The 25,469-nt window shown below is 28.9% G+C and overlaps 1 protein-coding gene across 7 annotated transcripts in view; it reads right to left on the bottom strand.

Annotated features, from left to right (window-relative positions):
* The window catches only part of LOC136976803 (homeobox protein PKNOX1-like), a 62,837-nt gene that overhangs the window by 20,332 nt on the left and 17,036 nt on the right, over positions 1-25,469 (bottom strand). For 5 of the 7 annotated variants that reach the window (XM_067272175.1, XM_067272179.1, XM_067272174.1 and 2 more), the window contains exons 2-6: positions 22,687-22,802; positions 22,501-22,604; positions 9,017-9,100; positions 3,984-4,213; positions 1,484-1,655 (exon numbers count right to left, since the gene is read on the bottom strand). In XM_067272175.1, the coding sequence (XP_067128276.1) occupies positions 1,484-1,655; positions 3,984-4,207 (396 nt within the window). In that variant the 5' untranslated portion in view covers positions 4,208-4,213; positions 9,017-9,100; positions 22,501-22,604; positions 22,687-22,802. The remainder of the gene's footprint in view (positions 1-1,483; positions 1,656-3,983; positions 4,214-9,016; positions 9,101-22,500; positions 22,605-22,686; positions 22,803-25,469) is intronic. The other 2 variants (XM_067272177.1, XM_067272176.1) reach the window with 1 other exon arrangement.

Genomic DNA, 25,469 nt, shown 5'->3' with positions numbered 1-25,469 from the left:
TTTGGCTTTTCCTCTCCCCTGCTGGGCGGCAATGCCGCCCTTCTCCTTAGGTACAGGAGTTGTCAACTTGTACTTTCTCCATGCACTACAAGTTGTAACGCAGTGATTTCGTGAGGCTGTATTATATTATTGTTTTATCCACTCTATGTTTTCATCTTGTCTATTCAATGTAGCATTCTGTAACGCCAATTATATTGTTTCCTACGCCCTGGTTGTGCCACTGGCAGGTACAGGGCATGTAAAAAAATCTTTACGTTCAATAAACAATGTATGTATGTATGTACATTCTCTTGACATACCCTATTAAAACGCAAAATATCGCATCTAAAATAGTATAATAGAAGCCGAGTTCTTTATGGTAAGCCTTAATCCTGTCCCTCTCCCCCAAGGGGGGATTTCGACATCTATATTATATAAAAATACACGTGTATTCGAACGCAAAATTGTATCAAAATTTTAAAGCAATCGGTGAAGAACTTTTGGAGTTTTGAGATTAGGAACAAACAAACATTTACATTTTTATTTATATAGATTACAAGTTCGGACACATGCACTGCGCATCTCACCGACCACGCAACTGTGCCACGCAGTTACCTATCTCATATACGTACGCATCTTGCCCCTCGCCACTCACTTACACCAAAAATATAATGCTTACCTAGATGATATCATTTAATTTATATGAATGTTTAACAGAATAATGTACAGCCTATATCCACCCTGAAGGTCCATTCTAAATATTGGTGAAAGAATTTTTGAAATTGGATGAGTAGTTTCAGAGATTACCTCCCACATCCAAACTTACAAACTTTACCTCTTTATAATATTAGTATAGATTAATATATGGATGAAAATGAAAAATTTATATATATATATATTGCCCCTCGCCACTCACTTACACCAAAAATATAATGCTTACCTAGATGATATCATTTAATTTATATGAATGTTGTATGAAATACATATATATATAAATTTTTCATTTTATCGTGATATTCTCTCCAACACGAATCATATTAATAATGAGTTTTTTCTTCATCAGCTAAATAAGGTTTTAGTTGCATGCTGCCACAATAACTTTTGAATAGAAAACATTTCCTGTTGATTGTTGTTTGATGACATCTACCCATAGGCATGATTTCAATGTCTGTAAATGGGTCATTGCTAGGCAATGGTCTGTATGAATTTGTTTTGCTAGACAAAATTGTATAATGGAAATTAGCTTTTATGATACTATGGTATTGAAAGAAAAACATTCACTTAATCGCTCATAGGTGTTTAAGTAAGCAATGGGCAATTAAGTGATGTTACAGTAAATAAATTTAAAAAAAAAAAAAAAAAAATAATAATAATTTTTAAAACCATACATATTTCAAATGAGTTAAATCAAATAAATTTTAGTTCTTTTACACCCAATTTTATTCAAACAAAATAGAAAATCAATAAATTAAATAAAAAATATCAGCTATGTAAATAAACTTACTAAGCCATCGACTTCTGGATCCTCACTGAAAAAGGGCTTTCTATCTCTTTCCTGATGCTGTACAAATGCTTGAATATCCATATTAAAACTCTCTGAAGAAGGAACCTCAGCACTTTGAGTAGCTAATTCACATTTTTCAAATAATAGAGCAAGCAAAGGGAAAAGAGGATGCCTGAAAACAAATATCAGACAGATTATTAGTTACAGATATTGGTTTATTAAGCTTTTTATTTATTTAAAGACATATAAATTATATATTATAGATGGTAAAAATAAAAAAATTTTGTATTTATTTCCTAAAAAAATAAATCTTTGTTGCCATGTTGTATTTACTAACTGTTTTGTATGAACATCACATTAAAATTGTTTTATATAGTTAGATATTTAAATCCAGAATGTTTTTTTCAAAGAAATATCAAGTTAATACAAAATAATAATGAATAATCAAATGATTTGGCCAGATTAATTATTGGGCTAGAACTTGGTTAATGAAACCATATAAGTATTAAGTAATTTCAACTAAAGGTAGACACAGTTAGATTGTCATCTTGTATTAAATTTAATAATTAGAAATAAATTCATTAATTTGAAGTAATCTGGATGAAAAATTCATTCTGGAGAGAGATTAAAATCTATAATTTCTGTTTATTGTGCAGATGTATTTGTCAATTATACTATCCTGATCTCTGTCGGATCCTTACTTCCTAAATTAACACAATATAACCATATGGATCACTTGCTGTGCCGACTGGGGATAACTATGTATCCATGATGGCCCTCCATGGAACTCAGCCAACTTAAGCTTTTACCCTGACATGGTGTGTGTGTGTGTGTGTGTGTGTGTGTGTGTGTGTGTATGTGTATATATATATATGTGTGTGTGTGTGTGTGTGTAGAAAAACAAGTCCACATTATAGAAATCACAATTCTCTATGACTGTATTTTTGGATATTCTGATGAAACTTATTTATTTTAACTCAGAGAAGAATTCATTCATTGAAACTCTACATTTACCAGACTTAACAGTAATGAAAAAAATCTCCCCCTTGAACTTTTGTTTTCATTACATTTCATTCAAAGTCAATAATGTTTATATCAAAATGCTCAGTATTTAATGAAAAGAAAATATATATTTTCAACTAATTTGTATGCTGGCAGATTTGTTTAGAGCAACAGAAGTGACTAGACATAGCAAAACTGCTATATAAATGAAATTGATAAAAGGAAAATTCATTTCAATCTAAATTTTGCTGACATATATTTTTATTCATTATTGACAGCAGCTCAATCTTAAAGGCTGTGCCCTTCTCAGAGATTTTAAGAAAAATTAAACTATTTATATAAATGAAAAAGTTATCTTTAGGCGATTTGATTTTTCTTCCGAGGAGTGCATATAATTTTAAATTCAAATATTTATAATAGATACTCAGTCTGAGTCAGTTAAACAAAAAAGTAAGCTTAGCTACAATGTTCTGAGTAGATCAGGCTGCATACTATTCAATGTACAAAGCTGCATTGTGCATTGAATATTACACAGCTACCATACTTGGCATAATGCAGCTAGGATGAATAGTGGACGGGTCAGTGGCTAACTGCAATTAGTATAGTCCAGAAAGTGTTTCAAGGAAAACATTAAAAAAAATTCAAACAAATATAAAAAAATTGATAAAATATTATATACAAGTTATTGTAAAGTAGTAGTTAAAGTATCAAGTAATATTTTAAAATAATCATTATATCAAAATCTGAAATAAATTTCAAAATAAAACTTCATTAGGCTACATTTTTCATTTCCAATGATCTGATTTACCAATGATAAAATGTATTGAAAAATGTAAATGAAGTATTATTATTTAATATAAATCATCCTTAATACAATTTAATTTAAAACTGAAACAGATGATGAACCAATTTATTAACTTTTAATTCAAATCAAAAATGCATTCCATAAAATATCTTGAAAATAAATTAACAGAAATTTATAAATACAGTAGAGAGTCGTTTATTCGAATCAATTAAGGACGGGTTGTTTGGATAAGTGATTTGTTTGGATAACCGTTTATGTACGTAAAAATATATTAACCTATCTGATGTTGAAATTTTTCTCCGTTGCGTGTCGCTTCATGTTGAATTTTTGTCAATTTTAAGCCTAACAAAAATTTTTATAATAATAATCGAGGCTATTGTATCATTAAAAATTATTTCTTTATTTTGTACAAACAAAATAAATATATTGAAAAATATAAAAACATAAAAATTATACTTTAGAAGTAAATCTAGTATCAAAAAAGTTCGATTCAGCACGACACAGTCCGACTGGAAAGCGTTCGGATACCGGGGTTCGGATAAACGACTTACTGTATTACATTTAGAGCAATTAATATAACTGAAAAATATTTTTGAGCAGTTATTCTAATTGGAATTGAATTTTTTGAAGTAGACTTAATAAATTTGTAATTAAATCTGTAAGCTACACAAAAAATTAAAAGTTATCACTTACTTATACACCGCTCTTTTATCAGCTTCAAACTGTGCCTGAGCCTGAGGATCCAATACAGGTTGAGCAGTTGGAACTCTATTCACCACACCTTGGCTAGATGTTATTTGCTCTTCAGGTACATCTGCACATTGTCCAATTATATGATGGGATGTATCCTGATATAAAGGTATAGTCTGAGGTACAACTGTGATATTTTGAGTTGTTACAGCTGAAGGTTCCTGCATTTCTCTCTATAAATAACAAAAATTATGTTCTTTAAATTGCAAATTTCTTGACACCATTATGTGAAAATGTCTTTTGGTCTTTGTAGACCAATTTCAATCACAGAAAATTCTTGAAACTTAACATCAATCTAAATACTTATATTGATTCAATTTTGTAAGTAAAATATGGAATGATTAATGAGTCTGATGTTGGCATAAATAAAAATAGTGGATTAATGTCAATTCATATGCATATTAGAACAGATAAAAACATTAACAATAAAATAAATTTTTTGTAAACCTAGCATAAGTACAGTACATGTATATAGCTATAATGGAAAACTCTAGAAGATTTGAAATATAAAATTAGCATAATGTGTTCTGGTCACAGTTGTCATTATTACTAGATAATAAAAAGTACAAAAATACACTTTACAAATATAATTTGTTTAAACTTATTTCATCTACTAGTACTTTATCAATTAACAGGACTTATTATACTGGATTTATGAATACAGCAATTAGGTCTTACAGATCAGAAATAATATTGTTTATTTAAATCACCTGAACACATACACTTTAACATTGTGTTTCGGACCTGTTTGTCCCTCATCAGCAGGCACTTAAAAGACATTTTCTACAATTAAAATAAATTTTGTTACAATCATAAATAAACATAAAATTCCCGACAATAAAATAATAAAATTCTTACATGTTCTGGGTTTTTAAACACATTCCTAGTTCCAAGCACATTCAAAATCAATATTAACCAAATAATTCCATATGTATTCATCACTGGTTGTTTACATTCACTTAAACCTCACCCCAATCCGTTCCAATCCTTCCTTTTATATGTCTCCCCCCTCTCTTCTCTCAATGATTGGTGTATCTCTCTTCTGGTATTGTTATTTATTCTATCCGTTTGTTTAATTATATTGATGTGTTCGTATAATTGTCTTTTATAATTATTTTCCTCTTTTTTTTCCTTATTTTCACAGTATTCAAATCAATTTCGCAACCTTCTGAATTACAGTGTTCAGCCACTGCTGAATTTGCATATCTTCTCCTAATTGCTCAAATATGTTCATTTAATCTTATTTTTAATTTTTGTTTTGTTTCACCAATATATGTTTTTTTTCGAGTTATAACTACAATTAAATGAATACACCACGCCTTTTTCTTTTGTTATGTCATATTTTTTCTTTGTTTCTATAACACAGATATTTTTTAGTTGAATTTATTTTTCTGGTATTAAATTAATTCTACTTCTTACTACTTTTTTAATTCTTTCAAATAACTTTGGAATATAATTTAACAAATGTTTTCTCTTTATCCATTAATTTTAATTGTTTATCATTTTCTAATTTTCCTATCCATTTATTCAGTACGTATTTTGGATAATCATTTAAAATCAATATTTTAATCATTTCTTCTTCTTGTTTTTGTGTTTCAGTCTCACTTGTTCTTTGTCTTATTTTATTCATATACATTTTAAATATGTTATATTTCATACTAACTGGAATGACTGATTTGTAATTAATTCTTTTGGGAATTTGTATAGGTTTAACATATTTTTTTATAAATTAGTCTATCATCTCTTCTTTCAATTGTTATATCTAGATAGTTTATGCTATTCTATTTTTCTGATCTGTAAGACCTAATTGCTGCATCCATAAAGCCAGTATAATAAGTCCTGTTAATTGATAAAGTACTAGTAGACGAGATAAGTTTAAATTAAGTTAAGGACACAAAGGCATATTAATTAAATATAATTTGTATTTGTAATCTATTGCTTTGTTAATGCTTTAAAGGTTTTGGTTAGTCATTGGTTAAAAACTATGAAAAACATGAAAAAAGTTTTAAAAACACTTCTATTATCCAGGTAAAATTAGATTAGAATTATAAAAGTAAAATTTTTTTACAAGACTGTTTAATATAATCTAAACTATGAGATTTTGCTGAAATATTTTAGATATGCCATAGGGATAAATAACAGCTACATATCGGAAGTTAAATAGTAATTAAATTGGCAATTACTTGCCAAAATCTTTACCATCTCAGAAATGTCATTTTGCAAAATAATTTCTAACATTTGTTTTCTATAATAGCTTGATGTATAATAGCTTGATTGTTCTTACAATAATCAAAAGAAAAATAAAGTTTTATTTTAACAAATTTTAATTAAATAAATATGGAAAAATTATTTTCTTTTGTTGAAATTTCAATATGAACTTTAATTTATATTAATATATTAAACATTTATTTGATACTTTCACTGTTCAAGACATTGCTTGGCCAGTTCATATTAAAATATAAGTTATTAAAATAAAGAAGTGTTGTAAAGGATATTGACAAACTGAAGATCGGTTTTATTGTAAAAAACAAGAAGCAAATGATTGTACAAGCTGTGCATCATGCCAACAGAAAACAAGTGGAAACCCAAAACATGTTCTGGCAAACAAATATATAAAATACTAATAAACTCTTCAAACCTGTTACCGGTGTGCTCTCCTACTTCTACACCACTGCCACATTCATTTTATTCAGTATCATATATAAAAGATATGGTACTGAATAAAGTGAATGTGTTGAGAATCTGATGTCTTAAATCATCACCACTTCAATGTGAAATAAAACAGAAATGAAAAATTATATATCAATAACTAAAAGATTTTGACCTTTTATCTGTAATTTTTAAATAACTACATAAATAAAAACACAAAAGAAAATCAAGAAATTTTGTACCAATTTCTTTAATATAATATGGATGTAAATTCAGTTGTAAATACAGTAATGTAGATATGTGAATTGCAGGAAACTATGTTGCATTAATATATATAAATTAAACCCAAAATTCACTTCATTTATTTATTTATATTTTAAAGTATTGTACATAACTGAATACTGCTGGATAGTTTTACATTATTTTTACGTTGAAAGTTTAACCTGATAGTAATTAAAGTTGACATCTCAAGTATTTTAATTTAATTAATAATTTCAGAAATGGCTATACATCCAATTCTCTTCCTAAAAAATTCTGTGTAAAAAATATACTGTCCTTATGAAAAAAATAGAACATTAGTCTCAGACCTTAAAAGCCAGTAAAAATAATATAATATGATTAACTAAAGTATTTTAATTTTAGTTATTAAATCAGAGGAGAGATATTGTAACTTACTTAACAATAAACTTTCATAAAGTTATTATTATTTGCACAAATTTCATAAGTTTTTATTTGACATTTTCAATTAAATACAAAAAATATTTTTAGCTTTTAACACCAAATAGCATACAAAAATTATTTTGTATTGAAAGAAGTAAAAAAAAAAAAAAAAAATCAATCATAAAACAAATCATTAGACTTCAAATTAATTTTTCCTGACTGCTTCAATTGTAGGTAAATCTGAATGAAACACTGATTGGACAAGCTAGGTGATGGCAAGCAGCTTTCACATAAAACAGACTGTCATTGGAATTCTAGACACACCCACTGTTGTCACATGAATTCAGATAATTTGTAAAAAACAGCCAAATCTTAAAAAATTTGCTTGGGCGTGTAGCAAGTTTAAGCACAAGTTCTGAGAGTTATTTTTAAAAAACTGTTAAAAAATTATAATTGCCTTACAATCCTTATTTCTAAAGTTACTTTTAATTGTCTACATGGACATTACTCATTACTAGGACTTTACACTGGTGTAAAGTCATAGTAATGAGTAATGTCCATGTAGACGATTAAAAATAACTGTTAAAAAAATTTTTACTTTTTTTTTAAAAGCAATTATTAGAACTTGCATTCAAAGGAAGTGTGAATATTTTTCTTAAAATTAAAATGAAATAAAGATTTTTAAAAAGGAGAAAATTTATTAAAATTTGTTAAAACAAATCATTAAAAAAATTTAAATTATATTTTACATGATTTGTTTTGATTTAATAAATTTCAATAAATTTTTTCTAAATTAATTTTGAAAATCAACCATGTTAAATCAAAATTTTGTAAAAAAAAAAAACAAGTAAAATCTGAACTGGTGTACATAATTCTAAATTTTATATACTTTTCAGCAGATTTAGTCAGTTTAAAGAAGTTTGCAGCTTAAATCTTATTAAGACAATCTATTCTGCTTTGTTTCTAAAATGATTAATTAATTCTGATGAATAAAACAAAATATGCTACTTAATAAAAATTACAAAGATAGCACCAGTTTCTAAGCCAAATTTCTACCATAAAAACAATACAAAAAAAATCCATTGTTTTTTGGTTATTTACATTGCATCAAATATATTGTAAAAAAGTCTAGTAAAAAGTTGCATAACTTTCCTAGCTAAACTTTAAAATTGTGTGTGCTATCATCTGTTATGAGATTTTATTTTAAAACTTTTTATATTATTAAATATTATAAAATGGCAAAAAACTAAATTTTGAGGGTAATTTTTATAAAAAATTGTAAATGCTAATGAGTAAAATTGTCATTAAGTCCAACCCTACCTGAGATATAACACACAAATCCCCATTATCTCCATTTCCGTTGACCTTTAACCACCAAAATTTAATAGCATCAATCTCTTAATACAAACCTCCATGCAAAATTTCCGAAATTTCCAACAAAAGGCATAAGAGTTATTAAGCTTCAAAGTGGGTGAACAATATTATGTCCCTCCATATAAACTAACATACACATAGAAAAAACCCTCAAAATGTTTTTGCATTTCTCAAGGTCTGAGTCCAAAAATGTAAAAATCTTGGGGTCATTTTTTGACCAATTGCATACTTTCCCTCTATTATAAATAACAGCCAGGAAAGTAAAAATAAAAAGAAAGAATTAAAAAAATTACCTTCAACACTTAAGACACTCTGAAATAGTTGTACAAACTGGAACACAATATTCAAATATCTTCCATACTGCAACATATGCATTTCTATAAAAAATTATTATATTTAATATTATTTTTTATTAATTAATATAATAAAATATTATTTTATTTTATAAAGTTAAATTTTTCATTATATATAAATTACTAATAAGAAACTCAAAGCAAAGCAACTGTGAAGAAGCAGTCTTATAGTATTTTAATTAATATTTTTGGAATTTATTTTCATTTTTCAGATCTTGAAGTATTCAAATTTTAAGTATAGTGCCATGTAAATTAGATCACAAAATTTAGAACAGTTCTTTAAACTAGACCAGTGGTGTCCAAACTATGACTCACAAGCAAAATCCAGCCCACAAATATATTTGACACATCACTTATAAATAACAGAATAGGCCTATTTTGTATATAAGGAATATCCAAATATTTGTGGTCTGCCTACTTACAACTGATGTTCAATTTGGCCTGCCAACCGAAAAGTTTGGGTGCAAATGAACATTCAAATATTTAAATGTTTGGAAATTTTGGTGGAAGCAAATCTGATCTATGTATGAATTCAAATGTAGAACTTTTTATAATGTTTGGATTGTTAGTAAGAAAACATTTTTATTTTTAAATTTCTAAATTATAAACTAATATAAACTATAAGAGTAGTTGAGATAAAAGTATAAACTGAAGCAATCAAAAATAGGTTCAGTCATTTTTCATACTTTTATAAACCAACTAAATACTATTTGTGAAAAGTTCAAAACAATTGTTAAGTAAATTTGCATCGAAATATAATGTCAGCAAAATGATCTTTTACAATTTTTCTATACTCCATGCAGGATAAAGAACAAAGAGTGTGCATCTGCAGTAAAATATAGTACCAAACAATGATGGAAATTATCATTACATTTTTTGTATAGTATTTGTCATAAACATTAATTTATCCATTGTCTATTATTTCTATTTTGTTTATTTCCTGGAAGAAGAGTCATAATTTTAAGCTAGTTATTTTATATAGAGAGAGCAAATTATAATATTTTTGTTGTTTTAATTAGTCAAAAGGCATTGTCTAGAAATGCCAAATTTAAACTTTGTATAATAGATGTATTCAATTTTGAGAATTCTGTTTAAATATTTGATGTAAAGTTTAATCTGCTTTCTTTTGTCTAGATGTTGTAAAATTATAAACTTAACTAATTAGAAGTTTGTTTATGACTCAAGAAGAACGCGTCTTTCTTGAACTGATCAAAGTATTGAAAATATGATCCTCAACTTTTTATACAGTGCAAGCAGTGCTAAGGTAAAAGATAACAGCTTCAGATCCAGACTAGCTACAAAAACAAAAATAGTTTGGCATCAATTAGATAATTTTGTGGGGAGAGATAAACATGCAAGTAATACAGTTTTATTCCTTGTCCTGCAGAGAGTTCAGAAAGAAACCATAAAGTTTATAGTGTAAAACTGGTAATTTTAGTGTTATGTTCACACAGTGAAATTCTATAAGTCAGACTTGTACAATACTGAGTACTTTTCCAGTTTCCATTTTGAATAGTTTTTTTTGTTAAATACAGAAAATCACTGTATTCCTAAGAACTTTTCCTGTATAGGCAGGGTTCAGTTTTATTAAGATTCCACTTTAGACAGGTTTTACTGTATATCAGTTATTTGTCTTATTCTACTTTTTCAAATATTGTTTTATGTACAAAGCTCAGATCCTTGTTTCTGTTAAAATGTTTTTTCCTATGGTTAACTCTTCTGAAAAGATGAGAATAGGGTTTGGGATGCATGCATGTCTAGAGAGAGAAAAAAAACAGAGAGGATGGAGTTTTGAGACTATGAATAAGAATAGAATGTTCCATCAAATTTGAGAAAAAAGTTGGATTTTATTAAAAAAAGAAAGGGAATAAAAGCATGGTAACACCATTGGAGTGAAACTGTATTTTAGACTAAAACCAATTTTTGTGTCATTATTTGCTCATGTATTTTATTTGGTATTTTATTTTATAGGATAAAACCAAGGAAATTTACATTGTAAAGGATTAGTCTTTGTCCATTTTGTTAGTTTTAGTAAGACCCCTTTGAAGCAAGAAATTTCTTTTATGAACTGATTATAATGCCCTGGCTCTACCATTCCCATTGGTACTGATAAACCATAGTATAGAAAAGATAATGGGTTGAATTTTTATAGTTGTAATTTTAATCCTGGCTTTCTGGGTGTTAATTCCTTAGTTGATTTTATTTTCTGCAATTTTTGTTGGGTCTTGATACTATATCCATTCTCTATATTTATATCACATCCAAGTTTTATCTTTGTTAGTATCAACAAATTCTTTTGGTACCTGTTATCTATCTTTGATAAAAGCTCCTCTTATTATATATTATTGTTCTATTAAACTTCATAATAGCTCTTAACTAATGAAGTAAATACTGTATTAAACAGGATTTCAAATTTCCCTGTTTCTGATTGATGTTCCCTGTCTCCTGATGTTCAATGTTCCCTGTTTCTGATTGATTGAAGATTGTATAGAAATGAAGGAAAGTATTGGAATTAATGACCAGAGGCTTATTTGTTCTATTCCCAGAGGCTTATTGCTTAATCCTGTGATTAAAAAGTGGCAGTGCAATCACTTACATTCAAATAAATATATTCTATTTTGTTAACTAAAATTTCTATTGCACTCTAGACATTACAGGTTAAGAAACAAATTATGAAATTGCCAGCATTGTGTTATAATATAATACTTTGAAAATTGTAAAGACTTGTAAAATAATAATTTAAAAGATAAATGACATTAACTATTTTTCAGTTTAAATAAAAACATTTAGCTTAAAAAAATGATTACATGTCCACTATCTTTTTTTTTAAATCAAATTTATTGATAAAAAATCAAATTGCCAGTACATTTATTGATGCATTTTTTTCATCTGATTACTGGTATGCCAATTACCAGTCATGTAATGCAATCCCTAATTAATACTAATCCAAAATTATTTACAAGAATTTAACTCCATATTATCACAATTTCTTAAGATTACACCTATAAGATAATTACATGCTACTCAAAAAAAACATACCTATCCAATACCTATCCAAAAATTTTAGTTAAACGATACAGTACATTTCTCAATGTATTTAATACACTATACTAAATTATTTTGAATTACTGCTACAAATTAACAAACACAAAAAAATATCAATTTACAAATATAAAAATCAACATGAAAACATAGTGTTTTAGAAATGTGTAGAAGAAATTCAATGTAATTTAAGCTGATTAACATAACATAATTTTGACAATAGAAAATAGAAAATTAAGATACATGAATAATTTTCATATCAGTACAAAATAAATTATATAAATAAATAATCATGCTCTGTATAGAGGAGATTTTTTTAAAATCAAATGTTTCAGTTTATTAAATTGTGTAGTCAAAAAATTATGAAACAAAAGAATATACTCAGAAAACATGATACACTTGATTATACAACAATATAAAATACATTAAAAAAATATCACACTTATAATCATTTTATTAAAGATTATTTCCCCGCACTTAGATAATATATATAATGAATCATTTGTAGGTTAGGTTGTTCTTCACTTCTTTAAAAGTGAAGTATAACTTAACTTACAAATGATTCATTCAAATATAACTGAAAAAGTTATTCAAGTACTTAGAACACTGGAAGAAAACAGAAACTGATAACATCAAATCATCATACTGAGCAAAAATTTATTTATTATACTAATGTTTTCAACTTCTTTTTTAGTATAGGTCATCCTTGGGTTTTAAATACAATATAAATGTTTCAGAAAATTCTCGATATGTACCAGTCAGGAATCTGCTTTTGCTGTCTTCTGAAATTCATTACTTGCATGATTGGAAGGATCTGAGGATATTTCAACAGACAGTGAGAAAATCCATTTATTGTGTCACATGGTACAGCTATAGGTAAAATAATCGAAACTGTTAACATTGAAAATTAATGATAGTTAAACTTTACAAGCAGACATTATCTGAGTAACTTATAAAATTTATATTCAGCACATTTTAAATATTCATTGGTATAACATTTGAAGTTTTACAAGCAGTCAATAAAAACAGTTCTTAAAAATGGACCAAAGTTTATTTAAGCTATGTATAATCCCCATTTTTCATGTATGCTAGCCAATAAAAATCTACAGACATTATTATACAGTTATATTCTGACTAAAAGATAGAAAACTTGCCAAGAAATGCAAACAACAGCTCATTATCAAATGTTTATCAAATAACAGCTTATTCAGCTAGCATTTAACATGTTCATTGCTTTTTAATGCCAAACACTTTTTGGCATCATATCATAAAAATAATTTCTAGTGTATAAATAATTTGCTTCATACAGTTTCAACTCTGGTTTTTCATTAAACACTAATTATTTATTCCATGTGACAAACTTTATTTTGCATAGATTACTGTAAACTTTAATCCAATTCCTCACGAATTACAATATCTTATGATATATTTATGAATTATATAATGTTAATGAAAACCTTGATTACTTTTATCATCAGTGGTTACTAATATATTCCTTATTAAATTTTGAATAATAACTTAAACATTTAATTAGTGACAAGTTCTAAAAACAAAAGAAAAAAAGAATTAGATTCACATCAACTCAAAACCTGATTTAATTGATTAAAACCATATAACCTGCTGATCAAATTAATTGGTAACTAACTATTAGCATAGCCTGAAAATAGCCAAATAATTTGACAGATTGTTTGGCTTTAATGAATTAGATTCACTTCCTTAATTTGGGAAAGTTATATAAATAAATGTTGCTGAAAATGCTATAATCTTGAAACTGATAGATTTGAATGCATATATAATACAGTCTTCTTTTATGCAAGGGTTCCTTGTCAGCAGTATCATATAATGAAATTCTACATAATTTGTAGGCCTCAAATTGTCTCTTATGACAAAGTCCAAAAAAACTGAAACTAGATCAAAACACAGTAAACCTTTCAATTCCAGCAGAGACATTTTAAATCGATATGTTTTCAGCCTCTTTTCTAGGCATTCTTCAGGTTTATGATAACATTCAAGAAGAGAATGTTTTGTTAACTACGAAACACAATATAGTGCTTTGACGATCACTTGGCTTTCTTCTTCCTTTTATTTAGTTGATCGTTCGAATTCGTTTTGTATTATTGTAATTGTCTACTCAGACCTTACTTATTAGTAGCACTTTATACCAGTGTCTAAAAATTTTTGGCACAATGACAGTTCAGAGAAAATAAAGTTTTATTAAAATTCACCTGTAGTAGTAATTTTTTCTGTACACATAGATACATGTTTCAGGCCAGCATGCCCCTCATCAACAGATTTACTACAAACCACTACAATAATTAAAACAAATAAATAAGACATTATGTATAATAATAAATACCTGACATTAAAAATTTGTTTAAAAAACTTACAGTAGGAAAATTTCCCAATACCTTGTACAGGTAGATTGTACTTCCGAAAACAACAAAAGCCGATTTAAATAAATACATTTTTTGTATAAAGTAAAATTATTATAAATTAATTAATCTTTAGAAACCGGAATTACAATATCAAGCGATAAGTTAAAACTTACATAATTCCATTTCTCCATTCACTTACAACATCAATGTTAATGTGAGTTTAACACACTGACTTAAACCATTCGCTGTTTGTAAACTATACGCTAGTGAAGAATTAATTTTAAAACAGGCAAATGCAATAGAAAATAATATACAATTTGAAATTGAAAAAGAAGTAAATAACAAAATAAATTATTTAGATATAACCACAAAAAGATCTGATAATAATTTAGAATACCAAAAATTTATAAAACCTATGCAAATACCAAGGGTACATCATTATAAATCTAACGTTCCACAAACTATGAAATTTAATATCTTTAAAATGTATATTGATAAAATTCAAAATAGAACTAGTAAATTACAAAATCAGGATATAGAAATAGAGCAAGTAATAAAAATGTTTTTACTTAATGGTTATACCAAAAATATTTTAGAAAAATGGTTAAAATGGATTAATTATAACAGCATAAAAACCAAAAATTTTGATAAAGGTAAAAAATGTGTAAATTTAACTTATGTACCAAAAATTTTTGAGAGTGAAAAATATTTTAAAAGGGAAAGTAAATTTCATACCCGAAAAAAATAATTTATTTAAATGTTATTTATATCATAGGTTCAACAAAAAAATTAATTTATTGGAAGAAAAAGAAATAGTTTAAGCATTTAATTATAATTGTGACCCGGCAAAAACTTATATAAGTGAGAAAATTAGAGTATTAGAATAAAAGAACACATAAGAGCAATCAGAGGAAATTATGCAAAGTCTGCCATTGCAGAACATTGCAATAATCACGGATGCCAAATTGATATAAATATGATTAAAATTAAAAAGAAAGAATCCAATAATTACAAAAGGCAATTATATTAACACAAACATAAAGAAAGAAGAAAACAGAAAAAACAATAATTTAAGGAGAATAATTCACCAATCCTGGGACACCATACTGGATGACATTTACAAACAGTGAATGGTTTAAGTGATTGTTAAACTCACATTAACATTGATGTTGTAAGTGAATGGAGAAATGGAATTATGTAAGTTTTAACTTATCGCTTGATATTGTAATTCCGGTTTTTAAAGATTAATTAATTTATAATAATTTTACTTTATACAGAAAAATGTATTTATTTAAATCGGCTTTTGTTATTTTCGGAAGTACAATCTACCTGTACAAGGTATTGGGAAATTTTCCTACTGTAAGTTTTTTAAACAAATTTTTAATGTCAGGTATTTATTATTATACATAATGTCTTATTTATTTGTTTTAATTATTGTAGTGGTTTGTAGTAAATCTGTTGATGAGGGGCATGCTGGCCTGAAACATGTATCTATGTGTACAGAAAAAATTACTACTACAGGTGAATTTTAATAAAACTTTATTTTCTCTGAACTGTCATTGTGCCAAAAATTTTTAGACACTGGTATAAAGTGCTACTAAAAAGTAAAGTCTGAGTAGACAATTACAATAATACAATTAGAAATAAGGACAGTAAGGCAATTTTAATAAGAGAATGTTTTGTTTACATATATTTGAAAATAAAGCTGTTTTAAATGGAACATGTACTGTACATTTCAAAAATGAAATAACATTGCATTAATTCAATGTATAAAGAAAAAGAAAAAATACAAATAAGAGTAAATATAAACATAAATATATATAATAAATAAAATTTAACATTCAAAAATAAAATAGCATAAGTTAAGCTAAAGCTTATCATTCATACAAAGGACAAAATTGTGTCCAGATAGAGTCATTACAGGGTATGGTAAAAGCTCTTCCAGACTAGAAATGGTTGCCTCTTTGCAATTAATATAGTTACCTCTCCTCACTAATTTAAAAAATTTCTAGAATCTCTAGACTCCTTATTTGCCTCATATTATAGACAGTATGCAGCAGTTCAGCATCTTCAAGGCTAATATTGACTCAAGGATCAGAGATGAACACAATTAAAATCATAATGGATGCTTTCTTTTCTATTCTGTATCTATGTTCTTTAAATCTATTAGCTAGAGTAGCGTTTCTCAAAGTGGGTGATAACGCCCCCTTGTGGGTGGTGAGTAAATCTAGGGGGGTGCTGGAGGCAGGGTACTGAACGGTTATCAAAGGTAAAAGTTCCCTTTCTTCTGTCAAACGGATAAGAGGAAACATTGCATTTAATGGTTTCCAGATGTCGAGAACAATGTACGGTAAGGGCACAAAGTGTGAGATTCATAGAAAAGTTTTCCTAAGAATATTTCCAATCCTTTCTCACACGGAGGGCGTTGGGTATAACTTTATGGAACAAAGGGAGCGGTGGATCGAAAAAGTTTGAGAATCACTGAGCTAGAGAATGATTTGACAGGATAGGATTTGGAATATGTAGGGCCTATTACGTTTCAAATCCCATCAGACCATCAGAATATATTGTAATCAGTAGAGATATAATACACCCTGATGCAAGTGACTTGTTATACTTTTGTCCTTGTCATTATGCAATAGTTTGTATAAAGATGATTTCTGCAATAGGTGATTCTCACCAGTTCATCTTGCAATCTCACTATAAACTATTTTTAGTGTCTTCCTGTAGTGCTCTAAAAAGGGTGTTACCTTATCTACAGAGTATATGTTGATATAGTCTGTATATTGCAGTTTATTTCCTTATTAATTGCTAATTTTTCAATGTATGCAAGCTCCTTTAGTCTGTCAAGCTTATCAGTATAATGGATAAATACCATTCTCTCAAATTCTAAATGCTGCCAACTTGAATGTGTATAGTTCATCAGAAGTGACTGAGATAAAGAAAGGGTGATATCTGGGCTGGTGATATATATAATATATATATATATATATATATATCCATGGAAATCTGGCTTACCTCAGTGATGATGTCAAGGAAATGTGCTGTGGTTGCAATTTTCTTGATCTAGCTGTAGTACAAGACCATAACTGTTACTATTAACAGTAGCAAGAAATGCATCAATCTCAGGTATACTTTTTCCAAATAAGTAGAAAGATATCAAAATATTTGATGTATAATACTGTGTAAGAATAACTGATGTATAATACTGATCTTTCTAAAATAAATACAGTCAAACCTTGGTTTTGAACAGCTCACTTTTTGAAAAATTCAGTTTACAAACAAAATTTTGAATGCCATATTTGATATGATTGAATTGTCAAATTTCATTAATTTCTTCTGTTCTGGTAATGTGTTCCTTAAATTCATTGAAACTATTCTGTAAGATATATTTCATGCCATTTCTTCCTCACTAGTATCCAATCATATTTATGACCCTTACCAGCAAAGAATAAACATTTTCTAATAAATCATAAGTTTGGAATACAATATACAATTGAGGAGGTCAGCATAATAATGGTTTAATCCACTGTTTTAAAAAAGAAACAACTTTTTAAAGTTTCACACATCACTCCACACCAGGATATATGTACAATGGACACAGACCCAACTTTCAGTGCATATAATACAAAAAACAAACACGGCATAAATGTTTTCCAACTTTTTCCAAGTTCTTCAGGTGTGAAGTTATCCAATGGAATGTTATCAGAACTAACACCTATTTGTAAAAACTTTTTAAACAATGTAATTTGAATGACCGTTCAACTAACAATTGTAATGTCTCTAACAGGCCTGCAGGATATTGACAACACCATTTCCTCCTTAAAATTTATACAGGATGACTGAAAGTTAGCTTTAAAAATTCCTATGGCTCCAACCATCTAAAATGCTGTATATGTGACGTTGTGAGGAGAAGTTTGACCTATGTGAAGTCTACAACTCTTTCTGGGTCTGCCATATAAATAGAGAGAGCTGTGGATGTTCTGACACATTGCATGTCTGAGATATGCTCTTGTATTCTTCTTCTCCTAGAACGTTCAGTGGACCCAACATATAAAAGCATTTGCCTCTGGTGTCTCTGATAGGGACACTGTATATGTTGGAAAGTCGGCTAGGGTTGGGAGGATCCTTTCCATTTCGAAGGATGGTGAAAATAGATCAATACCTCCAAAACATCATTGTTTTAGATTTTAATCTCTGTACCTCTCCATCAAATTTCCACCATGTTTTCGTGCGCTCCATGATATGTTATTTCATCTCATCAGTGATGACACACTCGCATCATCAGATTTTAGAATTGGCCCACTTTATTTGGTCTTTCAATTTAATGAGATAGTGTACTATCAAGGAAGAGGGTCCTGATGAGTAGTCTAATGTTGGGAGATCTTCGTGAGATGGTGATCCAACAGTTAGAAAATAAGGCCCACCCTCAATTTCTCCCCAATATTCTTTACAGAAGATACATTAATGACATCATTGTTTTTTGGAAGACGATTCTGGACTTAAGGATCTTTGTTGGATTGGTCAATAACAATCCATATAGGTTGGTCCTTGAAGTGTAATGTCTAGTCCCTCAGAAGTGCACTTCTTGGACATCAATATCACTATCAATGGGTTAAAGATTCACACCTTAGTATTTCACAAGCCTGGTTCCTTGTCTTCATACATCCCAGCAGGGTCTTGTGATCTTTACCATTACAAGATCATGGCCTAAATAGTATTAGTTAGGAGAGCATCAGTTGTAAGATGTAGGTAGGCAGACTACAAATACAGTGGACCTTCCTTATAGCACTGCTCATATGCTGCGCACTTGGTTATAGCGCGGGTGAAATTCACGACACGATAAGCTCAAACATATTTATACAGAACTGTGTGGTGTTAGTGAGTAGTGCATTTTATTGTTACTGCGTATTGAGCAATTGTGTATGTATTGAGTTCCTGCATGTATTTTAAATAGTGTTTAATTATTGTATGCATGATGAATAAAAGAAAAGCTTGACATTATTGCTAAAGTAAAGAGGTGAACCGCGTTACACTGCGCCGCTCGGTATAATGCGGTTCACCTTATAACGCGGGTGTTGTTTCCCGCCTGACATGCACGTTATATCAGGGGATATTTGTATTTGGATATACTGTATTTGGATATTACTTATATACAAAATAGGTCCATTTCTACCATTTATAAATGATGTATCAAATATATTTGTGGGCTGGATTTTGCTTGTGAGTCATAGTTTGGACACCACTGGTCTAGTTTAAAAAACTGTTCTAAATTTTGTGATCTAATTTACATGGCACTATACCTAAAATTTGAATACTTGGAGATCTGAAGAATGAAAATAAATTCCAAAAATATTAGTTAAAATTACTATAAGACTGCTTCTTCACAGTTGCTTTGCTTTGAGTTTCTTATTAGCAATTTATATATAATGAAAAATTTAACTTTATAAAATAGAGTAATATTTTATTATTACTTTTATTATTATATTTTTATTTTATTCAAATCCCTGAAGAAGACATTAAAAGGCCATCAATTTGCTTCTGATATTGAGGTACGTTGAGGCTGTTCAGGACTGTTTTTGCTTATGGCACGGCACTTCTTTGAGAACAGCATCTACCAGCTTGTTGAACAATGGGATAATATATCAACACCCAGGGGAATTACTTGTAAATTAAGTAATTTGTAATCTAGAAATTGTATCCAGACAGACTTGTTTTGAACATAACAAATGTATTTACATGCATCTCTTGTGAAGTCCCAAAAACGGGTTAACATTAATTATTTATATTAGAAGATTGTTAAAACGAATGTAGAAAATCGTCCATTGTTAAAAGGGACAAAAACCGATCAAAGATCGAATTTGACGCGTTAGTCATTTGAAACCGCGACGCATGAAAAAAAAGGAGAAAGATGTCGAAAGACAAAAAGGCCTAATGTAAAATAAAACGCAATAATTGTAATGAGTAATGATTGTAGACGAATGTCCTCCAGTATAGATGGACCTTTGACAAGTCGCTCGTATACGAAATTTAGATCATTAAAATTAGGAAAAAGGGAAAAGTTAATTATGAAAAGGAACATCACATCGAAGCATTAAATTTCAAAAATCTCTCAGATTAGACAACAATGGGGAAAATATGAGCGCAAGTTTCAAAGTTCCATGAATTCTTTCCAACCTGAGTAAACAGAGGGTGTCAAGTAGATTTGTCGAGGTGGTTCTTTCTCGTGACTCGAACAGGGGTCGTTTTTCGCTTGGAAACAAGCGAGGGACCAATCGAGAACGAGAGAAAGGAAGGACGTGGAGCCAATCAACATGAACAATACGAAAAAGAGAGATTGAAGTAATCGCCAAATTGGAAGGACAAGAGACTTTTCCGAGAGGTTTCAAGGGAGACAAGAGGTGTTCCAAGGTGTCCATCGAAAGGTCCGCCGACGCCAACCGACGAGTCGCTGCACCAGCCGCTGCCCCGGGGCCTTCTATCGAGCGACGATAGGAAACACATCGGCACAAAAACGTTCGAACGTTTACCTTTGTAACGATCTGTGCATAGTGTGAGTTGTTTTATGTTTAAATAAACGGGTTTCTTTGTGAGACACTTATTGTCTGTGTCACCTCCCTCACACCCACACGCGAACGACCCTAGACCATCCTGTCGCGGGATTAACGATCCCCCCCCTAAAGGTCGGCGAACTTACACTCTTAAGAAAAGGTCAACAATAATACAAATAGAGATTTATTTTGATAGAACTCAAAAATATGATTCAGTTTTTATTGAATATGATGATAAAGTTTACTAATATCTTAAATTATCAATGAAAACTATCATAAACTATAAAATATTTACTTAATACAATCAAGTCTCCATATTTACAAGACCTGTATTCACAGATTTATATTTTCATGCAAGCAGTCATAAAATTTATCATTAAATATTTAATTCAATTGAAAATTTGTCTGTTGTTCATTGCATTCGTCCTAAGTTATGGCAGAGCATGTGCATTTTCATTCTTAAAGCGAGGATCCAACAAGCAGGATAGCTTGTGATCTTTGTGTCATATGTCTGGAGAATACTATTGAATGTTTTGTTCTTAATTATGTAATAAAATTTTTTACACAGTATTTTCAGAAACATTCTAAAATGTTATTCAGTATTATAAAACAGAATTAAGATCTTTTTAACATAGGTAAACATTTTCCTGCTAATTGTAAATGATTGCACAAATGTTTAAGCATATGTAAAACTATCTAAACTTATGTGGCAAGATCACAGATTTTTGAAAAATTTCAGACTTTCATTGGAAGTACAGTAGACTCCCTATAACACGGGTTCATATAACATGAATTCGTATAACACAATGAAAAAATTGTGATCAGGTTCGTATAACACGGTAAAACGTCATCGCCGACTCATGTTGTGACAGGATTGGCCAAATCTGGACCAATAGCGAATATTGTACAAACCATTGAGTTTAAACGAGCACTGGACCTACTAAAAAAACATTTATTATTCAATGGCCATAAAAATTATATTTTTATTAGTGATGTCTCCAAAGTTATTTTTCTGCGAAAAATTCGCTGATCAAGAAACTCATGTCCATTGTTCAATGAGCTGCTCCGCGATGAAAACAAGCTTAAGCAATGGCGTCGTCGAACAGTGCACACTTGGTAAGTAATCCTATAATTTTTTGTTTATAGCATAGTTTATATGGATTATTCCCAAAAAATTATACATGATTTGGAAACGTTGAGTCAAATTAGTCTAGAATTGATTAATTTTATGGAAGAAAACCTTTCAAACAGCTGTAGCCCCTAAACTGCACTTGCTGGGCTATGATTGGCTCATGTGTTTAAGGGACTCGTACAACATGGATTCATATAACATGGAACGTATCTACCACATTATAGGAGGGTCTACTGTATAGACATATAATGCCTATGAATATGGAGACTTAACTGTAGTTGATAAATATAATAAAACATTTATAAATGTATTAGTTAATATTACTTATTTATTATCCATATTAATCCATTTTTAGAACATCTAAGACTTGTTTTTTATGTCTATTCTGTCCACACATTGTCCCAAAGTTTATCTCTTATCTTAGGTATCTGAAAATAGTAATAATAAATATAAGAAACAAAAATTTTTAACTACAAACTTAATAAAAAAATAATTCTATCATAAACATACTCAATCACAATCTTTTAAGTAACAGAATGAACCAATCAACAATCTTCTACACTTCTATAGAGCAGATTCATTGAGCAGCAAGATCATTGTAACCTTAACCTGAAGGGGTTTCAATCCTGAGAACATCAAAATGATTTCTTAATTCATTTTGTATTAAATCAACAAAAAATGTTTTGCATTATTTTCTATAAGTTATATTCATAAAGCAATGTATAGTTTCATACATAAAGTTAATAAATTGTATCAATATTACTAAAATTTCTTTAAAATGTTTGAAGTGAAAACATGATAAAATGCCTTGTAAAAAATTAAGTTTAAAGTCATTCTTCTTTAAAAACTAATTTATTTAATTTTTGAAAAGAAACTAGATTAAAATTCAAAACATTGAAGCTTAGCAATGTATGTACACTTGTAAAAATTACTATGATTAAAAAATTGTTTTTATATAATTTAAACCTAACAATAACATTGAAAAAGCCTTTACATATGATAAAAAACATTTTAAAAGTTAATTAGTATATCTGTTAAAAATATTTTTAATACAGCATTTGTAATCTGGCACTATTGGGACATGAGATATTTCAGATTATAGATTTTTCTAGATCATAGTGTTGCACAATAACTTACTAATTTTTTAAATTTATTCAACAATTGCACACAAATGTTTCAATTCTCCAAGAGATATTTGTGTACAGTAATGTTAATGTGGTACCACACAAGAGCACCTTGGATAACATGGAATGTTTGGTTCTAACAAGTAAGTGAAGAACAAAATACAGCAATATTGTTATAAAAATAAAAAATTTTTGATAATTACAATTAAAATTTCTTTAATTTTTAAAATTAGTATTAACAAGAGTCATCATAATAAATTCTTTTTTAAAATTTCTATACCCCTTTTGAGTAGTACATATCACTTGGCCAAGATTCATAACATTAACTGTACTATGTTCTCTGTCTTTGTTGGCAAAGTAGTCTTCCACAATTTATCTTGGATGATGCAGAACATCAGTTAAATAGGTCTCAGTTAATCAGGACAATATTATATTAGAAGTTCAAGTGTTTTTAGATTATGAATTTCCAGACAATAGATGCTCAACTGTACATTAAATTTATAACTAAAAGAAATAGATTTCATTATGTACATTTAGATATTTTAGAATAATATATTCACATATTGTTTACATAGTAATTCAAGAAACAAATTTTATATTTTTTTACACTTACAGATAATCAAAAATATAAACAATTATTTATTCCTTATGAAAATATAAATTTTTATTACTATACATACAAAACTTATCAGAATATATTTTTGAAACTAAATATTAATTTAATGAATTATACAGTTCTGGAAGTAATTATGAAGACACTATTTTTCAGCTGGAAAATAATATCTTTGTTTTATTTAATTTATGGAATGTTGCCATGACAAAAGCAGTGGAAAAAAATATACAGCCACCTAACAATATCTATTGATACAAAATTTTATTTTAAAATTAAGTAATTTGTGCTGGCTCCATTGTTTTTTTAATCACATCTATTAGCCTGGTTTTCATAGCATTTCCTTGAGGATGCCATTCCCCTCCTTTCAAATGAACTGGAGTTCTTCAGTGGCATTATAATATTTCCCATTATCATCATCATCAAGATAGAACAATCCAAATATTCTCAATCAGATTAAGATCCAGACTACAAGCTGACCGATCATGTGAAAATTTCTCTTGTTAAGCTAACATCTTGTAAAAATAGACACATAATTAAGCATTATCTTGCTGAAGTATGAAATCTTCACAACAGTATTTTCAAAAAACAATCTTCAGAATCTCTATGTACAGGGTGTCCCATAAATTTGTAAATAATTTAAAAATTCATAAAAGTTGAAAGAATTGGAAGAATTGCAGAAAGAATTGTTGAAAGAATTCTTTCCGCAATTCTTGAATGCGGAAAGAATTGCGCATTCAAGATTTGAATGCGCAATTCAAATAACTGCGCATTCAAATCGCAATTATTTAAATGCGATTTGAGTAAAAGTTATTCTCTCGAAGGGGGATTTTTTTGGGTAGAGAAAAAGAAAATAGTTCAAATTTTTGTCGACAGAGGGCACTAAATACAAGAAAAATCACTGGAATTGTGCAAATCTGAGTCATACAAATGCAGGGTGGCTGATTAACAGCTCATTTCTGAATTTTCCTGTTACTGGCGCTGACATATGGTTTCATTATGATGTTGACGTTGGTGGATAAAACACTATTGGTAAAGTTGTTTTATCTCAGCCACGAATCGCTGGCTGAAAGTTTATGAAGGTTTAAGACACAGAAGAGAATGAAGAAAGGTTTAGGTCCAATCACTCCTGCCAGATTGGTTTTCTTAGTACGACGTTTCGAAAAAATGGGAAGTTTGTGTAATCACCCACGCAGTGGTGTGCCAAGTTTATCAGAGGTCTGTACCTCTGATGTGGCTTCACAAATGGAAACCAATCTGGCAGGAGTGATTGGACCTGAATCTTAATAGTAATTGGACCTGAATAAACTGATAAATATCCTTCTAACTAAATACTGCCAGACACAGATAAGTCTTTATTCTGTCCAGCCCAAGTCAAACCAGGTAGTAAGAGGACTCTGTGGATTCCAGCTATATATAAAAAGAATAAAATAGCCAGTAGACATCTTCTGTCCAAATATGCATAAAACATTTTTCAACATCTTTAGTGATCAAAAGTAGGAACTGGTTACAAGAAATGTTTGTACATCCACATTGTCAAAAGTATAAAACACAAGAAA

This window comes from Centruroides vittatus, unplaced genomic scaffold (genome assembly GCF_030686945.1).
Source record: "Centruroides vittatus isolate TY-2023 unplaced genomic scaffold, ASM3068694v2 contig_425, whole genome shotgun sequence".
Classification (NCBI taxonomy): domain Eukaryota; kingdom Metazoa; phylum Arthropoda; class Arachnida; order Scorpiones; family Buthidae; genus Centruroides; species Centruroides vittatus.
Note: the sequence above shows the minus strand (reverse complement) of the source record. Positions and strands in the feature narration are given on the sequence as shown.